Raw genomic sequence first — 20,672 nt, 5'->3', positions numbered from 1 at the left:
AACAATCCAAGCTGAGAAAGAAGGGTCTTATCTAGCATAACGATCGGTTATTTTAATAAAAATAATACAATTTATATACTTTTTAATGCCAAATACTCATCTTGTCTTACTCTGCCTGGACTGTTTCTGTTCCTGTTCATGACAGTTAGGGTATGTCGAAAAACTCCCATCTCATGTTCTCCCTCAACTTCAAAATCGTACTGTATCGCTGTTTTGCCTTTTGTTAAGGGTGTTTGATCTTCTTTGCATGTTTATTTTGCAAAGACTGGGTCGGTACTTCTGCAGCGATGTAGGATGATTTTGAAATGATTTTTGAAGGGAGGGGGAAAATACGGTCAGAGTTTTTTGACATACCCTAACTGTCTTGAGCCAGAATACACAGAGTTCAAGGACTGCAAGGCAAGATGAGCGTTTGAGAATAAAAAGTATTTAAATTGTATTTTTTAAATGAAAATAACTAATCGTTTCGCTAGATAAGACCCTTCTTCCTCAGCAGGGATCGTTTACAATTGCATTTGGGATCGTTTAAAGCCACATTTAAACTGCATTTTGGAAGTTTAAACTTGGGGCACCATAGCAGCCCATTATATGGAGAAAAATGCAGAAAGGTTTTCCTCAAAAAAACATAATTTCTTTACGAATGAAGAAAGAAAGACATGAACATCTTGGATGAAAAGGGGGTGAGTACATTATACATGAATCTTTGTTTTGGAAGTGCACTTCTCCTTTGAGCCATTTGTTTAATCAAGGGTACTGGAATTAATGGAACTGACTATAGTACAGGCTCATTTTTAAGCTAAACAAAACAAAACAAAACAAAAAAAGTGCATTTCACATATTTGCAATGTACATTTCACCACCTCATGCAGATCTTTCAAGTTCTCCCTTTCTCCATAAAAATAAGTCATAAGTCAGTAGTGACTTACTGAACAGATGTTGACTTATTAAGTACTCCCCCTTAAACATTAACAACATGTGCTCTACATTTCTGGTACCATTAATAGCATAAGTCCATGAAGAGTTCAGATGCAAAACCAGCAAAAAGCCATCTCGGTCAAAAATGAGATAAAGATATTGAGTGAATGCTCCTGACACATAGTATACTTCCACTTCAAAAGTATAATTTTACTTCAAAAACGTGCTGTAGAGAATGTTAAAACACTTCTATGAGCATTTTTAACACAATGCAATATTAACAAATAATAGTTTGTACTATCTATTGTAGCATTGTAATCAAACCACTGAATATGAGCCAAATATATGTAATTGTCTTGCCATAAATCATTTGTTTCCGTACTGACGCGAGCTCTGCGGAAGCACTGCATGCAGCTCATTCTATTTTCCCGCGCTTTGAGAGAGAAAGTACTTGATCACGTGACCAAGGAGAGGCGTGCCGTGCCGCGTGGGGTTGTGGGAACAGTTTGATGACGTAGGCTGTTGAAGTTGGAGAATAATAACGCTCTTCTGGATATCTTATTTGCGGGTAAGGCATCCTGAATTATGTCTTGTCGTGTCGGTTTTCGGCGTGTTTATGCACAATAAAGCTGCGTACCAATGCGTGCATGAAAGAGAGCACAACACGTCGTCTGATCATGTCCGCTGTATCAGTTGACAGTGGCGAGTTAGACTGTCTCAAAGTGATTCTTGTTAAATATGCAATGAAAAGTTAAAGCATTCCTGATATTTAAGTTGAAGGAAACATAATCAGTCGTTAAACCTATGCTATGCTAAAAGCATATATTGCTACCTACTATATTTAGCTAACAGAATGAGATTAGTAACTCGTGAAGTTTTTTTTCTACATTCATTTCTTCATTGTCATTGCTTCAAGCATATCGTGCGAATTTATTTTAAGGGTTTTAAAGCATCACAACCGACCTGACGTTTCTTGATATATAAGAGCTTGAGTTTATTTTATTATTATTATTATTATTTTTTAAATATTAAAACTCATTTGTAAGCTGGAAGGGTGAGGCTGAATGAAGTTATAAATAAACTGACTTCCATTGGTCCTCCTTGCAGTTTTTCTCACCACTGTCCACATTTGTACAGTCTCAAACAAGTTTGGGGTTGAAGGGCCCACTGTCTGAGCTCTTGAGGACGCTGCAGTTTAAAATAGAGGAGTGTCTTGTTACTTTTCAGAGCCTCCAGATTTTATGTGAGCTGTGGTGATACTTGATATCACTGATCTCATGCATCTAACCCTGCATGTGTGAGATACAGTGGGTTCAGAAACACACATGTAAGCCACGATTTCTGAATATCACTGCAACTGAAAACAAAACATCTATTTGGAAAATAAGATAAAGATAGCACAAATACACTCTTTAAGGAAAGCATTTCTTGAAAAGAAGTTTGTTTGGTTTGAAATGACTAAGCAATAGATGTACTGTTGAAAAACAAGACAAGAAGTATTGAAACATTAGTAGGCCATGTTGCTACTTAATGTGATTTTCTACACCTGTGTGAGCTTGAGGACAACTGATTTCATCCACTAAAAATCAAATGGATCAGAAAAATAATTTTGCTTCTAAGAAAAAAACTCAAGTTGCATTTGTTGGAAGATAAACACACGTACAACAAATGTGACTTAAGCATCCAAATGTTTGTAAATTAACGCCTACTGAGGTTTTATAATCCTTTCTCTAATCCACGTGTTTTCCCAAGTGGAAAACATCTATCATGATCTTGTTTTTAACTTAAATATTGTTATTGTTGAAAGAAACCATTGCCTTTATTTGTGAACAGGTGTCTGGCTTTGGCTTGGAGTAACAGAACGCAGGCTTAGAGAGAAGGACTGCCCTCACAAGATGGGGGCTGTAGTGTCTCGGTGGAGGGTAAATGTGCTTCAGTCACTCAAACTGTAGGACGCACACTTGCGTGCAAAGCAATATTAATTTTAAGATCTGCAGTTTGATTTTAATGTGGTTTAAAAGAAATGCAACAAAAATATATGGTGTGCAGTTGTCTTATATGTAAAGCTTTATGGGAATAGTTCACAAATTGAACATTTGTTGAACATTTACTTAATAACCTCAGGCCATCCGAGAATGTAGATGAGTTTATTTCTTAATCCAAGCAGAAATTGTGCTTTACATCACTTGCTCACCAATGGATCCTTTGCAGTGAATGGGTGCCATCAGAATAAGAGTCCAAACAGCTGATAAAACATGACAATAAACCACAAGTAATTTTTTGCAGGACAAAGCTGCATGTTTGTAAAAAAAAAAAACAAATAATTTATTAAAGTGTTTTAACCTTAAATTCTCATTTGTGGACAAAATAGCAGTCTCAATAATAACACTTCCTCCAGTGAAAATGTCCATCAAAATTGCATCTTGGATCAAAATCCACTGAAATACTTGATTGTAACTGGTCTGGACTGTTTCTGATGCTTGATTTTCGTAAGGAGTTCTCATCCGCTGTTTGCCGGCACCTGACGGCACCCATTCACTGCATAGGATCCGTTGGTGAGCAAGTGATGTAATGCTAAATTGCAAATCTGTTCAGATTGAGAAATAAACATCTTGGATGGCATGATGGTGAACAAATTTACAGCAAATTTAATTTCTGGGTCAACTATTCCTTACTATTAAGAAAATAAAAGTCTTACTATTAAGAGTGTGGTTTGATATTTAATGAGTTAAAAAAAAAAAACATGCTGAGGTATATAGAAATCTAAAAAAGAGAAAAATACTTTTTGTACATTTTGTGCATCCTACCAATTTCAACTGCAAAGATTGTTTTATTTTTGGTGAGAGCTTGCTTTATTGTTGCTAACTGTACTGTATTCATTCACAGGCGAAGCCGACCACTGTAGAGGTTTTGGAGGGTCTTGATAAGGTATAAAACTTTCTATGCTTTTCTGACATTATGCATTATCCTTATGCAATTAGAGCATTGAAATACTTGAACTGTTGTTAAATACAGTGCCTGTATATGTGTGCATATATATGTTTGTATGTTTGTGTGTGTGTGTGTATACATAATTATAATTTGGAGGATGACTTTTTTTATTTATTTATTTTTAAAGGTTCAGTTGTGGCTCATAGAATAACACAAGGTTACAGACAGACTCAGATGTCTGCTGCAGTACAGGCACTGTGTAACTGTCATTAGATATTTTAGGATAGAGGTTGTTTAAAAGAAGAAACAGTACTGACTCACTCAGAGAGGTCTGTTCAGTTGACATATCTTAGAGCTTGACTGAGTATTGTGCAAATAACTTGTTTGTACATTTGCAGTTTAGAAGCCAAAGACGTGTTACTTAAACACGTTTGACCTGATTCGTAACACGGCGAGATTAGATCAGCACACAAATTAAATTTTGCGGTTCTAAACAGAGCCTGTCTCTCAAGCTCTGCCTTGGGTATTTAGGTCATGGGGATTTAATTCAAGTTTAGACAAAACAACTTTTCTTTCCTCCACTTTCTGTATTCTGAAGGATATTTTAAAGTTTTGTAGTATTTTGGTGTCCTTAGGCCATCATGCTTGCGTTTATTTGCCATGATCCTGCTAAAAACATACCCCCATATCCCTGAATTTATGTGCTTTCTCTGATAGCACTTGCATGCACACAGTGATATTTGACTTTATTTGTGAAATGTATTTGTAGTTTTGGATTAGTGTTCAATACTAGGTACTGTTTTAAAGATTTCGTGATATTTCTTGCTCCGTATGTGAATGAAACTGACTAATTCCTACCCTGTGGAGTTTTAATTTTAATGGAGTGTTTTAATTGATCTCCCTTAGGATATCCAGGCCCTTGAGGAATACAGAGAGAAGAACCAGAAGCAGCTGAAGTTATGGGTTTACAGGCTGCTGTTGTACTCGGTCCTCTTGTACCTGATAGCCTGTACGGTTGTCTACGCGTGGTACATCCCAGAGCAGATGATGGGAAAATTAATTGTGGCATCACCATTCTTGATATTTCCTCTGTTGTAAGTACTTTGGGTTCAGTTTTTGAATCCAGACCAATAGATGAATGTAAATTATATGCATTTGGTTTTGATTCAAAGTGTACATTTTTAAAATATAATGATGGCTTTATAAATGAGTTTATTTTCCTGCCTGCAGAGTTTGGCTGATGAGGAAACTGCTGATTATTTTATACAACAAACGAACGGAGAGAAACAGTAAGAAATTCTCACTGAACTTAATTGTTTGATGTCATTATAAAGACGTTTATTATGATGAGTTAGTATTAATCGTATATATGCATTCATTTTTCTGTTATTTTTATTTTTTGCATCTTAGATGAAAAATTAGAGGAGCTGAAAGCAGAGAAAAAGAAAATAGTGAGTAATCAGTAGCAGTGTCTATCTTTGAGTGTCACTTCCTGGTGTGTAGTTCATTTTGGCCTAGTTTGCATATGTTTTTTTTTTTTTTTTTTTTTTTTTGTCTGTTCTCACAACTGTATAGAGGACTTGAGAGCTACATGAGCGCAGGCCCTCTCATGTATGTTTAGATGTTTTAATATGAGTGAGTTCACCCACTCAGGGTCCCTTGTGAGTTAGCGCTGTGCTAATGTTAGCACAACAGCGTCCTGTTTTCCTTTCATCATATTGTGTCCCTCTGCTGTCAGTGAGAGAAAGAGATAATTTCTGCTCCTAATAAATAATCTGAAATCAATGAAGACAGCGGGTAATTGGCAAAGAGACTTTACTTGGTAAAGTGCTTGGCTAACGACTTGTCTTTAAATTAATAGTGTTTAGTGATGGGAGGAAATAAATCTGAGAAATTGCTTGTCATCCACTGTCATGTCTAATAACTTTCAATAATTACAGCTGATGGATTTTCACACTCCCCATTATCGCAGTAGGGCTTGTAATTATTCTATTCATTAAAGTTAAATAATTAGCACTATTTGCTCTTTCCCTGATATGAAGTTTTAAAATAAAACTAAGGAGGGGACGGTGAGAAAACAGATTGAGTTTCTTTCTGTTTTCAAATGTGCAGCAGGTCTAGCTCCTTCATTTGACTTTTGAATTTGAAAAGGTTTTTGAAATTCTTAACAATATGTTTTCAGTATTTAATGTTCGTTATTTGACGTCACTGATTGCAATGTTTTCTCAAACAGCTTGAACGGGTGATGGAAACTGAAACCTACAAAAATGCCAAGCTGATTCTGGAACGGTTTGATCCAGACTCTAAGAAAAAGCTTGTAAGTACATTGTCTACAAATGAATGCATTACATATGCAAATATTTATGTTCCTGTTTGGTTTTCCTTAAAGGAGTTAGAGGCTCAACCCAGTGGCCCGCCTGCGACTCCAAGACAAGGCCAAGGTGTGCAATTGAATCTATTATCCCCTCTGAAGTTGACCCCAAATGTAGACTTAAGCTTATCAGGTTTCATATTTCACTATTGAGAATCATGTAATTTCTTTCTCAGAGCTGCGTCAGCGGCATGTGACCCCTCGTCCTGCTGGACGTCCACCTCCTGTTCCTTCCCCTGCAGTTCCCCCTACTCCATTGTCTGCCCCGGGAGGGCCACCTGAAAAAGGTCTGCTTAGTACCTCAACCCCACATGGTCTGATCAGGAGGCCTGGAACCCCGGCTGGCACACCCGGACCAGCGATGGGTGAGTCTCACATCCTCACTAAACATCTGGCTTTGGTTGACATAGATGGGTTAATAAGGATTTTTCGTCACAGATCTGTATTGATTTCCTTTATTGTTTAAAGGACAACCAACAAGTTATATAACCACACTCCTAAAATCAGAGGGATGTTGGTGGTTGATGCCAGTGCTTATTTATTTATTTATTGCAAGCTAGCATGTGGATTTTTATTTTATTTTTTATTTATATTTTTTTATAGATGATTTACCTACTATATTTGCCAAAATTCACAGTAATCAGAGCGCACATTGCAGTCTGCGTGACTAGAACTTTCATTTCCTCTCTGACAAATGAAGTGAAAGTAATCATTGTTTTGTAAATACATTTTCTTCCTCATTCATTATTGCTAAATTTTTGGGAGTTGTTGTTATGCATTTTACCTCATCTGAAGAGTAAATGAATTGAGGCTTTTAGTAATGAAGAGTTTGAGAATTGGATCAGAAAAAAACAGACAAGAAGATCTTTGAGTCTGTTGTTGTTAATTAAAACTAAAATTATTAAAATTTATTTAAAGCATTTAAAAAAATCCATTAAAAATTAGTTTTATTTTCCCCCCAAATTCTGTTTAATTTTTTTCCATTTAATTTTTTTTCTTCTGTTTACATTTTTCTAGACTCCGTTTTAATGGTTACAAAAATAAATAAATAAACAAAAGAATTAAAATAATAAGGCATGTCTAATTAATTGAAATCGTAAACCTTACATAATTTAACTACAATTGATTAAATGTTTCACAAAAATTTATTTTTAAGACCCTAGTAAATCTGATTTACTTTTTTCTCAATTTCTGTTTTATTTATATTGGTATACTTTTATATGTGCTATAATTTTGTTTATTCTTTTTTCATTCATTTTCTTGGTTCCATTTTAATGAATTTATTAAATTTTAACAAAAAGTCTATCCCATGATGCAATGCACTCAACTTTCCATTTGCAGTGTGACTATGAACAAAAGAAATTGCAGTCTTAATTTTTAACCTGTATTTTAACTTTTAATCAACGATTTAAAGATGTTTGCCCAAAAAGGCTCTAGTAAATCAGTTTTAATTTTTTTTTTTTTTTTGTTTTGTTTTGTTTTGTTTTGTTTTGTTTTTCCCTCAAATTCAGTTTTATTTGTACTGCTATACTTGAATGTGCTATACTTTTATTTATTCTGTGTTTTATAATAATTTTCTGGATTCCATTTTAAAAATTTCATTAAAGTTTAATAATCAATGTCTAATTAGTTTTTTTTTTTTTTTTTTTTAAATAAAAAAAAAAAAAAAGTATTCATTAATTTATTCATTCATTCTATTAATACTGTGTTGTGTAATTACATTTTTCTGGTAAATAATTATTCTGGAAAACATCCTATAATAATGTTTTAATAACAATTTCATTATTAGTAGTACTATCATTAATTTAAGTAATAAACTTTTGTTATTGAGGAGAGTGAAAACCGTATAAAACCTTTGCCGTTCATTCACACACAAAGATGCAGAACATTCAGAATTCATATTTTAATAGTAATTTAATGCAGCTTAATATTTACAGACACTAGACTAAAACTTAGACTAAATTTATAATAAACGTTGAAAATATAGTAAATTCCAAATATTAATAAATGCTATATTAGTGTATAACTATTGCTAAAATAACAAAGGAGCGGTTGCAGTCTGTTTTAACTTTATTCTTTGGATGGAGAGCACTTTTTTTTTTATTATTATTTTTTTTTTTTATCCCAGTCGACTACAAACATCTGCTAGCAGTGACTGACAGGTGACACAGGCCCTGCTGTTTTAGTCGTGCGAGTTTTACTGTGTGCAAACAGCTCTGGGTCCTGTTCAAGCAAACACCTTCAGGAAGAAATTGGAAGTGAAAAGCACCTTGGTCCACTGCGGCGTCTCCATATGCCGGTAAATGAGTAAGCAGCAGGGATTCCTGGCTATGCCAAGTCTGGCAGAAATGACCAGTCTTCTCGCTATGATTGCTCTTGATGTTAAATTATATTAATTATGAGTGTGGATCGCAGCGGGCATGAGGAGGGAGGTCCATATCAGTGTCGTTATTAAAAGCTGTCCCTCTTATCATTCATCATCGGCCACGCAGCACTGAGCCACAGATACCGTCACACGTCTGCAGAGCGCGCTGACACGTGCGTGTGTGTGTGTTCGCAGGAATGCACCCTCCAGGTCCTCCGCTGGCCAGACCCGTCCTCCCCAGAGAGCGAGGTGCCATGGACAGGGTCATTGAGTACCTAGTGGGTGATGGACCTCAGAACAGGTGAATGGTCTATTGCAAAATCATGATTTATATCTTTACACTGAGCAAAATCAAGGTGTGATATGATTTCCGAAAAAGAAAAATCACCATATAATACTGAGAAGTTCAGCTTCGGTTCAGCCAAGCCCACAGAATAAATATCAGTTTGCCTGCTACATTTTGGAGGGGGAAAAATTGATAAGAAAACCTGAAAACTGTTAAATGCATTTTAGCTTCTGTAATAAGATACATTTGCAAGTAAAACATTGTTTCTCAGGCCTTGTATTTTATTAGGATTGGTTTATAGAATATACTTTTATTATTGCTCAGAGTATTGTGAAATGTTGTGTATCCTTATCCATTATGTGCTACACACATAAATGATACGCAAAACTCGAGTAGACATATTTGCCTAAGCGATCAAACTTTAATTGGGCCTGGCATAAAAATAATATGGATGGAAAAAAAATCCATAGTTTTTTGTTAATGGGACTAAATAAATAAACTAAATAAATGTTTACATTTGAAGGTTTCTGTCTATAAAATAATATACACAGTAATTCAAACACACTGCAGTTCAGAAGTAAATGCTACCGTTTTAATTTATCAAAGCATCCTGAAAAAAGCATCACAGGTTACAAAGTAAATGAATAAATAAATATGAAGCAGCACAAGGTTTCCAACACTGACAGAAAATTAGCATATTATAATGATATCTGAAGGATCATATGACACTGAAGACTGTAATGATGCTGATGAAAATTCAGCTTTGCATCACAGAATTATATTTTTAATTATATTAAAATTGAAAGAAGTTAATTTTAATTGAGTGATAATTAAAGCATTTAAAACATTACAAAATGTTTCTATTTCTAATAAATACTTGTATTTTGAACATTCTATTTATAAATGCAAAATAAATAACAGTAATAACAATAATAAAATACAGTTTGAACAAAAATATTTTCCATAACTGTTTTAACTGTTAACTGTATTGGGAAAATAAATAAATAAATAAATACATTTATGAAATAACATTTGTTTTTTGATTACCAAATCATTAGAATGATGTCTGATGGATCACATGATGCTGAAAATTCTGCTTTGCAGCACAGAAATATATTACATTTTAAAATCTTTAATCCCACATGTCCCTTTAAAATAGAAGACAGTTATGTAAAAAATTTGGAATTTAATTTTACATGACCATTTCCCAGCTGTTTTGCAATTTAGCTTGAGTTAAATGGTCTGGATGGACATGTATGAAGCTTTGAGGTGTGAAGCCTAAGCTATGTTTATCAGACCAGCGACATATATTTAGAGTGTAAATATGGTCGATTTTAGTGTCATGTGGTTTCATAACTCTTTATGGTGTGTGCACATCCAAAAGCATATTGAATTATTAGCTTAAGTAAATTACATACAATGTCAATACAAAGATGCAAATAGTCGCAAATTTGTGGCAAGTGACATGAATGACATGAATTTGATCGACGTGTTTGCCTGACCGAACAATATTCGCCTTAATCGGAAAATCAGGCGGAAAATTTATGACGCATTGTTGAGCAAGCCAATCAGCGAAGACTATATTGACACATCCATTTTGACAGCTGTGTCATAATGTTTTTATTTTTATTTTATTTTTTTCACAAAACATCCCACAAGTAATCTAACGCGAGTAATGCAGTGCCAATATTCGCTTCGCTTTTGGTGTGAACACACCATTAGAACCAAAACAATGCTTTAAGATTTTCATTTGAAATAATTTCTCTCTCTTTATATTGCAGATATGCTCTGATATGCCAGCAGTGTTTGTCTCACAATGGCATGGCTTTGAAGGAGGAGTTTGAATATATTGGTAAGAATTTGACTGACGTTTAACTGTTCAGTATGTCACTGAGCTCTTTAAACCAGAAGAGGACTTTTTTTTCCAAATGTAAGTAAGTGTGAACGCATTGTCCCTCTGATGCGTTCGCAAATCGTTAATGTGCCGCATGTTTATTTTCATATTCATGTGTCTGAGAATCATTCAGATGAGTTGAGTTTATTTATTAATTAATTTATTTTATTATTTTTTTTTTTTATCACTTATGATTAGCATTCAGATGTGCCTACTGTTATTTCCTGAACCCGGCCCGGAAGACACGTCCCCAGGCCCCGCGTCTCCCAGAATTCACTGCAGAAACCAAGACGAGCCAAGACCCCCCTGCTGTTGCCATGGAGACAGACCTGTCTAGCTCTCCACCTGCCCCAGGTACCAGATCTCCTCCAGAGTTCACCTGAGCAGCAGGAGGAGATGATTTTTAGATGCTCCTGATATTCTGAGGACTTGTGTGCAGTATTGAAGGATGATTTTTGAAGGGGTGGGTTTGTTTACTGCAGGTCTGTTGTGAGTGTGAGATGAGACGTGTGTGTATGTGTGTGTGAGTCCCTGCTGCTCGTGCCCTCTGAGAGGACATTTGCTGATGTGCTGAGAGCAGATCTGTGAGGTGATTAAAGGCTTTAGAGTCTTATATTCCCCCCCACAGTGATGCCTAGTTAGTAGGGCTTTACCCTGTGTCTCTACCTGCCGCACTCTCTCTCACACACACACACACACACACACACACACACACACTCCTGTCTTGCTCTCTCTTCTGTTATTATGTGCTCAGTCAATAGCAAGTGGTGACTGATGATACATTGAGTGTGTGTGTGTGCATACAATCATGTATCTTTCTGGAATTTAGTTGTTAGTTATTATTATTATTTATTTTTTAAATGTAAAAATTGTAATTTATTTAATTTGAGTAATTTTGCGTTGTGATAACTCTAGCCAGTATTTTATGATTTAAAAGTCCCATATTATACACTTTTATATATATATATATATATATATATATATATATATATATATATATATATATATATACTGAAATCGTATCGAACCGTGACCCCCGAACCATATTTTTATATATATATATATATATAAAAATATGGTTCGGGGGTCACGGTTCGATACGATTTCAGTACAACAGAAACAAAAAAAACAACAAATTTACTATGCTAAGTTTCTTTTCATATATTTTGAACAGACTGAAGTACAAATTATTTGTGTTTTCCACCTAGATGTGAAAACACTAAATATCAAATTATAATGTTAATTATAAAGTTTGAGGTCAGTAAGATTTTTAAATATTAAGTTATATGTTTACCAAGGCTGCATTTATTATATAAAAAATACAGTAAAAACAGTAATTCTGTGAAATATTTTTTCTTTTGGGACTAAAGATTTTAAAATGTAATATTTCTGTGATGCAAAGCTGAATTACTCCAGTCTTCAGTATCACATGATCCATCAGACATCATTCTAATGATTTGGTAATGAAAAATCACTTATATTATATTATATTATATTATATTATATATGTGTGTACACACTACTGTTCAAATGTTTGGGGTCAGTAAGGTGTTTTAGAAACACTTTACAATAAGGTGTCATTTGTTAACATTAGTTAATGTATTAACTAACATGAACAAACAATGAACAGTACATTCATTACAGTATTTATTCATTTTTATTAATTGTTTGTTAATAAAAAGTCATTCATTGTTTTTTCATGTTAGTTCACTGTACATAAAAGTTAACAATCATTGTTTGTGATTTTAATAATGCATTAGTAAATAATGAAATTAATATGAACTAACAATAGTAAATGGTGTTTAAGTGTTGTTCATTCTTAGTTCATGTTAACTAATGTAGTTAACTAATGTTAACTAATGATCCTTATAAAGTGTTACCAGTGTTTTTTTTATTTTTAATTATATTAATTAATACATGGAAACTTTAAATTGATCAAAAGAAGCAGTAAAGACTTTTAAATTGGTACACAAATTCTATTTTAAGTTTTTATTTTTTTATTTATTTTTAACTTTCTATTCGTCAAAAACCCCTGGTTCAGTCTGCAACACTGATATTATAATAATTATAAGTAAGCATTGAAGAATGTTTTTTGAGCAGCAAATCAGCATATTAGTATGATTTCTGAAGGATCATGTGACACTGAAAACTGGAGAAATGATGCTGAAAATTCCGCTTTGAGCACAGGAATACATTTTATTTTAAAGTATATTTAGATGGAAGACAGTTGTTTTAAATTCTAAAAATATTTCACAGATATGTGTGGTCACTTTTTTTTTTTTTTAAATAAATGCTGCATTGGTTAGCATAAGATACTTATTTCAAAAATATAATACATCTTACCGACCCCATAACTTTTAAATGGTAGCAAGTCCATACTTTTGTTTTTTGGTAGTAATTTAATTTTACATTAATCCACCCTCTGACTCTCATCATGTGCTTATGGTTGTGTCGCCATAGCCAGTTTTTGAATTAGCCGTTTTGCAGTTTAGTTTGAGTAGATGGTCTGGGTGGACGTGGATGAAGCTTTCAGTTGTCATTGTTAGCCTAAGTTAGGTCTACAATATTATTAAACAACAAAGACAACCAAACTTACTGTAATTTTCAAAGCAGCTTTACAGAAAGTAATATTATGTCTACAATGCCTTAATGCTTTAACTTTGAGCACTTTTAGGTTATGATGGTATGAATGGTGGTATAAATAATGATGCTCCAAATTTAGATCTAGCCATGTTGTATTTACTTTTTCCATCTAAATCCAATTATATGCCTATTTTCGCACTGAATTGAATCTTGCTAAAAAGCACTCATTTTGTTTGTTCATTAGAGGGTAAAGCAGCCAGTCCAGGGCATGTAAAAGGAGAACCTGGAGAGCAGCAAACAGAAGAGAGCCTCTTAGAAGAGAAGAAGCCAGAAGATCCAGATCTCCACACCAGCCTCCCTGACAAATCAGATGACGAGCACAACGTGTCCGCCATGGAAGTGGAATAAAGTGAGAGAGAATTTGCCAATATGAACCTGTCTGTTCATCTTGTGTGGTTTGATTTTTCCTATTCTTTACCTTTAGTTTGTTTCCTTTTAATTTGTACACATTATAATTGCAGTGTTATTTCATAGATTAGTAAAGTAAAGTTAAGTAGAAAGGAATTAGTGGTCAGTGGGATTTTTGTGAGGGTTTTTTTTTCTACCTGTTAGAGCTGTGAATCTGCAATAATTAGTTACATTATTGGGTTAAATAGTCATGTGTTTGTTTACAATAGAATCTGTATGTAAAAGCTAAACTTTTTAAGTTTCAGCAAATAACTCTTTTGTTATATTATTAGTTGGCAAGAAAAGCAGCTATTTATGTTCATTTCATGCTCCATGTAAGCACTGTTTTGTGACAGAATGTATTTAATATTATTATTTACAATATGGAATAATGCAAAAATGTCCTGGTCAAAAGTATATTTATGATATTTATAGTTATTAATATCCTCTCAGTGCCTGATATTGAAGTGTAGCATACATTAGGTGCTGTGCAACGAGAGATTCGTCCCATGTTTACATGTCTGTTCAGGAACCGCCATAGGAATGTCTGGCTATTTATTACAGCGTAAAAACAGCCCTTCAGTGTTCTCAGCCTTATGTGCCTTTATGTTGACTTGCTTCAAGATGGAAGAAAACCAGATGAATTGTCTAATGGTTATTAAGCATAGCATAATGTGTGAAAATGCAGTGCTGTTTTTATTTTGTCTACAAGGTAAAATATGAGAAATAAAGTTTTTAAAACAGTATGCTGATGTTGCAGATTTTTTTTTTTTTAATTTAAAAAAATACGGTTGAAGTCAAAAGTTTACATCCCCCCCCCTTTCAGAATCATTAAAAATGTTATTTTACCAAAATAAGAGGGGTTATGTTGTTGTTTATTTAGTACTGACCTGAATAAGACATTTCACATAAAATATGTTTACATATAGTCCACAAGAGAAAATAATACAATTTTTACAAAAATGACCATGTTCAAAAATGTACACACCCTTGATTTCTTAATACTGTGTTGTTACCTGAATGATCCACAGCTGTTTTTGTTTGTTTGTTTGTTTGTTTTGGTAGTTGTTCATGAGTCCTTGTTTGTCCTGAACAGTTAAACTGCCTGCTGTTGTTCTTCAAAATAAATTTAAAAAATCCTTCAGGTCCCTCATATTCTTTGGTTTTCCTGCATTTTCGTGTATTTGAATCCTTTCCAACAATGGACATTGAGGACAACTGAGGGACTCATATGCAACTATTACAAAAGGTTTAAACGCTTACTGATGCTCCAGAAGGAAACATGATGCATTAAGAGCCATGGGGTGAAAACTTTTGAAACATATTTTGTAACATCATGTAACACATTTTGTCTTCCTGGAACATGTAAGTATCTTCTGCAGCCTCTGAAAGGCAGTACTGAATGAAAAAAAAAATATATATATATATATATATATGGCATTTAGGCAAAATAACAAAAAATGTACACATCTCCATTCTATTCAAAAGTTTTCATCCCCAGCTCTTAATGCATCATGTTTCCTTCTGGAGCATCAGTGAGTGTTTGAATCTTCTGTAATAGTTGCATATGAGTCCCTCAGTTGTCCTCAGTGTGAAAAGATGGATCTCAAAATCATGCAGTCATTGTTGGAAAGGGTTTAAATACACAAAAATGCTGGAAAACCAATGAATTTGTGGGACCTGAAGGTTTTTTCTGAAGAGCAGCGGGCAGTTTAACTGTTCAGGACAAACAAGGGACACGTGAACAACTAAACACTAAAATAATAAACAAAACAAAAACAAACAAACAAACAAACAAAAAAACAGCTGTGGATCATTCAGGTAACAACACAGTATTAAGAATCAAGTGTATGTAAACCTTTGAACGGGGTCATTTCATTTTTATAAATTCAATTATTCTTTTCTCTTGTGGACTATATGTAATGTCTTTTTAATGTGAAATGTCTTATTCAGGTCAATACTAAATAAACAACATGCATTTTGTATGATCCCTCTCATTTTGGTAAAATAACATTGTTAATGATTCTGAAAGGGAGGTTTAAACTTTTGATCTCAGCTGTATATATTGTTTTAATTTTATTTTAGTTTTTTTTTATTTGCATTTTATTCATGCATTTATTTTTTAATGTAGCATGACACAATCTTTTCTGCAGTGATTCGTCCCATGTAAAATAAAATCACTTTTTTTATGCCACTGATATAACTGATCTTAAAAAAAAATTCTGTTTCTTTTTTTAAAATCTGTTATTTTCTTGGCTTGAAAGTGAAGGGGTCATGGTTCTTCAGGTAGAGATGTGTAGTTATTGGTCGTCGCTGGTGTTATTTGTGCCGAGAGATTGCCGGTCAGTGGATATGCCACTTGAATGGTTAAGTGACCCTGCTCAAGTGAGCGTGAGAGAGCATCTGTGCGCTGGGCTGAAATAGGCTGTTAGGGCTGTTAGCGGCCTGCGCCATCGCCCTGCCTGCGGTCCATCCGCTCTGACATGGAGAGACATCGAGGAGAACGTGTTAAAACACAGTCCATTTTCATTAGGGAGCCTATTTTAGCTTGTGATCATTTTATTTTAGCTCATTGATCATTTCAGACAGTATTAGATAATGGGAGTGACACACAAGCCCAACTGAGCTTGATTACTTGACCCTCTTGATTTGCAACAAGAGCGCTATCTCTGCCCCTTGACACGCACACGTTTGCGCTGGCGCTCTCTCTCAGGTCAGTCTCTCACATTTGTCTTTGGGATTTTATAATGCATGTTTACAGATACGTGACCCCCTGAGCACAGCAATGCATCACTGTCAGCGGGACAGTGGCACCTGATTCCCATACACTGCGCCTCTCTCTGACCTCTGACGGCACCCTGGCGCTCCAGAAAAAATAACCCGTCAATAGGACATTTGAACCTTTCCCAGCAAATATGATGTAGATCAAGTGTTGGTGAATTACTCGTGAGGTGGGCGCTCAGTAGCCCACCCCAAACGTGGAGCGTTTCATTTCGGAGTCAAACTCCTCACTACATCATGCTGCGAAAGATGACATTTATTTTCCTTGACGTCTTTGGTAGTGCACTGTCAGTAAAATCATTTTGTGTGTTTTGAATTCCCATCCATTTAAAGAGTTTGCGAGCTCGGCGCTCAAAGACGCTTTTTCATGCTTGTGGCACAATCGCTTTTTTATTGAGGATTTCTCTCAGGCAGATGGAGTGATTAGATATGAATCCATCTTGATAGTCTCCTCACTTTCCCCTCATAGAAAGAGTCACATTTTCAGTAGTTCAAACTCATTTTTTTATGCCATCTCTTTCCTACTTGATACATCTGTTCAGTTAAGAATAATATGCTCTCAAAATAGTCATATGGATCTTGCGTGAAATTAAGAAAGGAAATATTGTGCGTTTCAGATCAACAACAACCATAGATTTGAAAGAGATTTACCTTATCTGCCTTATTTTTAATGTAAGAACGAATGCGGCCATTTGTAACTTCTGGTGTCATCCATATTCAGTTATTTTCAGTTGTGCAAAAAATGCTGCTTGATGTTGCAAACTTATAAACATGATGCATTAAAAGCCAGGGGTGAAAACTTTTTAAATTTAAAGATCAGGGTAAATTTAAATTATTTTTCTTCTGGGAAACATGTAACTATCTTCTGTAGCATGTGAAGGGCAGTACTAAATTCATTATGTTCAAAAGTTTTCACCCCCCAGCTCTTAATGCATTGTTTTTCCTTCTGGAGCATCAGTGAGCATTTGTATCTTCTGTAATAGTTGCATATTAGTCCCTCAGTTGTCCATAGTTTGAAAAGATAGATCTCAGAATTATACAGTCATTGATGGAAAGGGTTCAAATACACAAAAATGCTGGAAAACCAAAGAATTTGTGGGACCTGAAGGGTTTTTCTGAAGAACAACAGGCAGTTTAACTCCTCAGGACCAACAAGGGACTCTATACAATTATATACAACTGTTATTTTCTTTTGTGGACTATATGTGAACATATTTTATGTGAAACATCTTATTCAGGTCAGTAATAAATAAACAATTACATGCATTCTGTATGATCCCTCTTATTTTGGTCAAAAAAAAAAAAAAAAAAAAAAAAAAGGGGGTCAACTTTTGACCTCAACTGAACCTACACTGCTGGGCAGTAACTGATTACATGTAATCTGGATTACATAGTCAGATTAAAAAAAATTAAGTACTTGTAATTACAGTATATTACATTTTAAAATGCTTATGACCAGATTACAGTTACTTTTTTATGGATCACATGTTACATATTATTCATATAATTCAGAAATTATTTACTTTATCCTCTTTTTTTCCCTCTTTTAAATTTTCCTTTGTAAAAAAATAAAATAATAATATTTAGATTTGACAATGTTCATAAATGTCATATTAATAAATGTGCAAACCATTCTTTTGAATTTGGGTAAAACAAACAAACAAACAAACAAACATACAAACGTACAAAACCATGTATGAAACAAATAATTATGCAATATGTCTGTAAAACACAATGTCGTCATGTCGTCAATGTCATGACCTTTAGCTTTAGCTCTTGATTAATATGGAATATGAAATCAAATATGGAAGACTTTGGGCATGTAATGTCTTAGTAGTTTTCATGATTATTAATATTTATTCATATAATGCAGGGATTCCCAAACATTTTTTTTTTTTTTTTTTTTTTTCAGATAAACCCCTTTGACATTAAATATTTATTTTAAGTATCTCTGTGACATAAGATATTTCAAAAATTAAACAACACATATGCATGTTCACAGTTCTCTGATATCAGATGGTCACACTGACATGAAAGTAAACCAATAAAATATAGCAATTTTAGTGTTCAAACGTGTACATAATTTTTATGGTACATTTTTATGATTTAATTATTCATTTTTTTTATCTCACTGCTGTTCTTACATTAAGCCCATTTTATGTATTAAAGTATTTATGATGTTGATATAAAAATTGAATATATTTTCTTTCTCCTTGCTTGTTTTGTATCAATATTGTACATTCATTGGTAAGTTTAAAATGAGTTTGCTTTAAAAATGTAATCTAAAAAAAGTAGTCAGATTACACTGCCTAAAATGAGTAACCTAAATTACATTACTAACTTGTTTTCATCATGCAATTTGTAATCAGTAACGGATTACAATTTGCAAGTAATCTACCCCATTCTTTACCTAAAGCGTCTCAAGTCTCGCTCATTCACAGAAAATAAGCTACTTCTATTTTAGTCCACTCTTTTTTCATCTGAGGCCTTTATACCACAGCTGGCAGATGTTATGTAGCAAATCCCTATATAGGTGGAGAGAAAAGATAGTGAAGGATGCATATTTTCTGCTCTCCTTTATACATCCCGTTTGTCCACACAGGTAGGAGATTCCATCTGCTTTCTGCTATCAGCGACCTACTAATTGATTTTCAAGGATGACAAATGAGCCGCTGGTTTGCTGAGCAGAGGTAATTCCGACCCGGTCCTGTCGGGCCAAACCGGCATGTGTGGATTCTCAGAGTCTACGCTCTCGGACTCGAACTGCACGTCTCTGGACTCAGATTTATACTGATCTTTTATTTATTCCCTGAAAATATGGCAGATAAGAAACATAAGTGTTCTTGATATTGTGTTTTGTCATATCGAGCAGCCAAAGATTGAAATCCTAAGAAACAATTTTCTGTTGAAATGAAAGAGCTTGGCCTCGTGAACCCTGGAGGAAAATAACCCCGCTGTTCCAGGCAGAATATATATAACAGAAGAACTGAATAAGTTAAATAGACAAGAGCACGAGCCATGTCACTTTTCCATTTACTGCCCTTTGGGGTGAGCGCTTCAAAATCCTCTTAAAAGAAGACTTGTTACGTGTCTCCTCGCGGACGCCTAATATGACGCCCGAATGGTGCATTGTGATAAAAAACCAAGTGCGGGTTGGAGTCGTGCTCATCGCAATTCAGACCCTCGTCGCCTGCTTATAAGCGGGGCGCGAAGAATGATACGGACCATAATGAGTTGAATGTCACAAAAGCAATTAACATGTCCCGGTATTAGAGTTCACCATGGGATGATGACAACTGTATCATTATCAAAGTCATCATACCCCCATAGGCGTGAGGGACACATTAAAATCAAATTAAAGAATCGCATCGGGTGCGGCGCCACGGCCCGAACGACGAAACGCTCCGTGAGCAGTTGAATTCTGGCAATTAGCTTTTGGCTCTGTGATTCTTAAATGCCACAAGACAAAGTTGAGTGGCGTGAATTCATTTCACGAAAAGGTCATGAGGTGCCAAAAATATGTTGATTTGAACGGAATTACCATTTAAATCACAAAACACATTTAGGCGGGCCGGTTCCCCCTCCATCCCCTGCGCACTGGAGCCTGCCGTAAATTGTTAGACAGGAACAATAAGCTTCTCTGGAGCAGAAAAGTCATTAAACCTCGCTGTAGCTCAAATGGAGACTCTTCTAAAACGTTTTTAGAGGCTTCATGGCGCAGAGAAATGCCAGGCCTATCATCGCTCTGCATGTTCTTCAGCATTTTTCACCTCTGAAAGGGCACATCTTTTACTTTAGCGCTGACACTTGCAATCTTTCACGGCCACAGATGCACGGCCTATGAGTGCTTTAACAAACCATTATATACTCAGAGCTGACTGACGCCGTCGTTTCACGTGTAAAAGTAGCTTGACCTTTCCGTTCTTGTCCTGTCCTGACCACTGCAGGGAAATTTTGGCCTTTCCAAATTTACGCTTGGCCCCAAATTATGAGTAGTTTCAGCCTTGACTCAGAAAAAAAGACTATTTTGAAGACACCGAAGTGCAGTACATTTACACGAATCACTGTCGTTTAATCACACCTTACTTTTGCAATATAC

At 34.8% G+C, this 20,672-nt stretch overlaps 1 protein-coding gene across 1 annotated transcript; it reads left to right on the top strand.

Moving 5' to 3' along the window:
- Positions 1-1,359: 1,359 nt before the first annotated feature.
- Positions 1,360-14,538, top strand: lnpa (limb and neural patterns a). Its single transcript, XM_051118787.1, has 13 exons — positions 1,360-1,483; positions 2,749-2,837; positions 3,802-3,843; positions 4,753-4,940; positions 5,077-5,135; positions 5,257-5,297; positions 6,080-6,163; positions 6,236-6,287; positions 6,394-6,582; positions 8,778-8,883; positions 10,650-10,720; positions 10,961-11,116; positions 13,590-14,538. The coding sequence occupies exons 2-13, from the start codon at positions 2,811-2,813 to the stop codon at positions 13,751-13,753; spliced, it is 1,179 nt and encodes a 392-aa protein (XP_050974744.1). The 5' UTR covers positions 1,360-1,483; positions 2,749-2,810; the 3' UTR covers positions 13,754-14,538.
- The last annotated feature ends 6,134 nt before the right edge of the window (positions 14,539-20,672 follow it).

Source organism: Labeo rohita, chromosome 9 (assembly GCF_022985175.1).
Source record: "Labeo rohita strain BAU-BD-2019 chromosome 9, IGBB_LRoh.1.0, whole genome shotgun sequence".
Taxonomy (NCBI): Eukaryota; Metazoa; Chordata; class Actinopteri; order Cypriniformes; family Cyprinidae; genus Labeo; species Labeo rohita.
The sequence above is the reverse complement of the archived record's forward strand: the minus strand, read 5'-3'. Positions and strand labels throughout refer to the sequence as shown.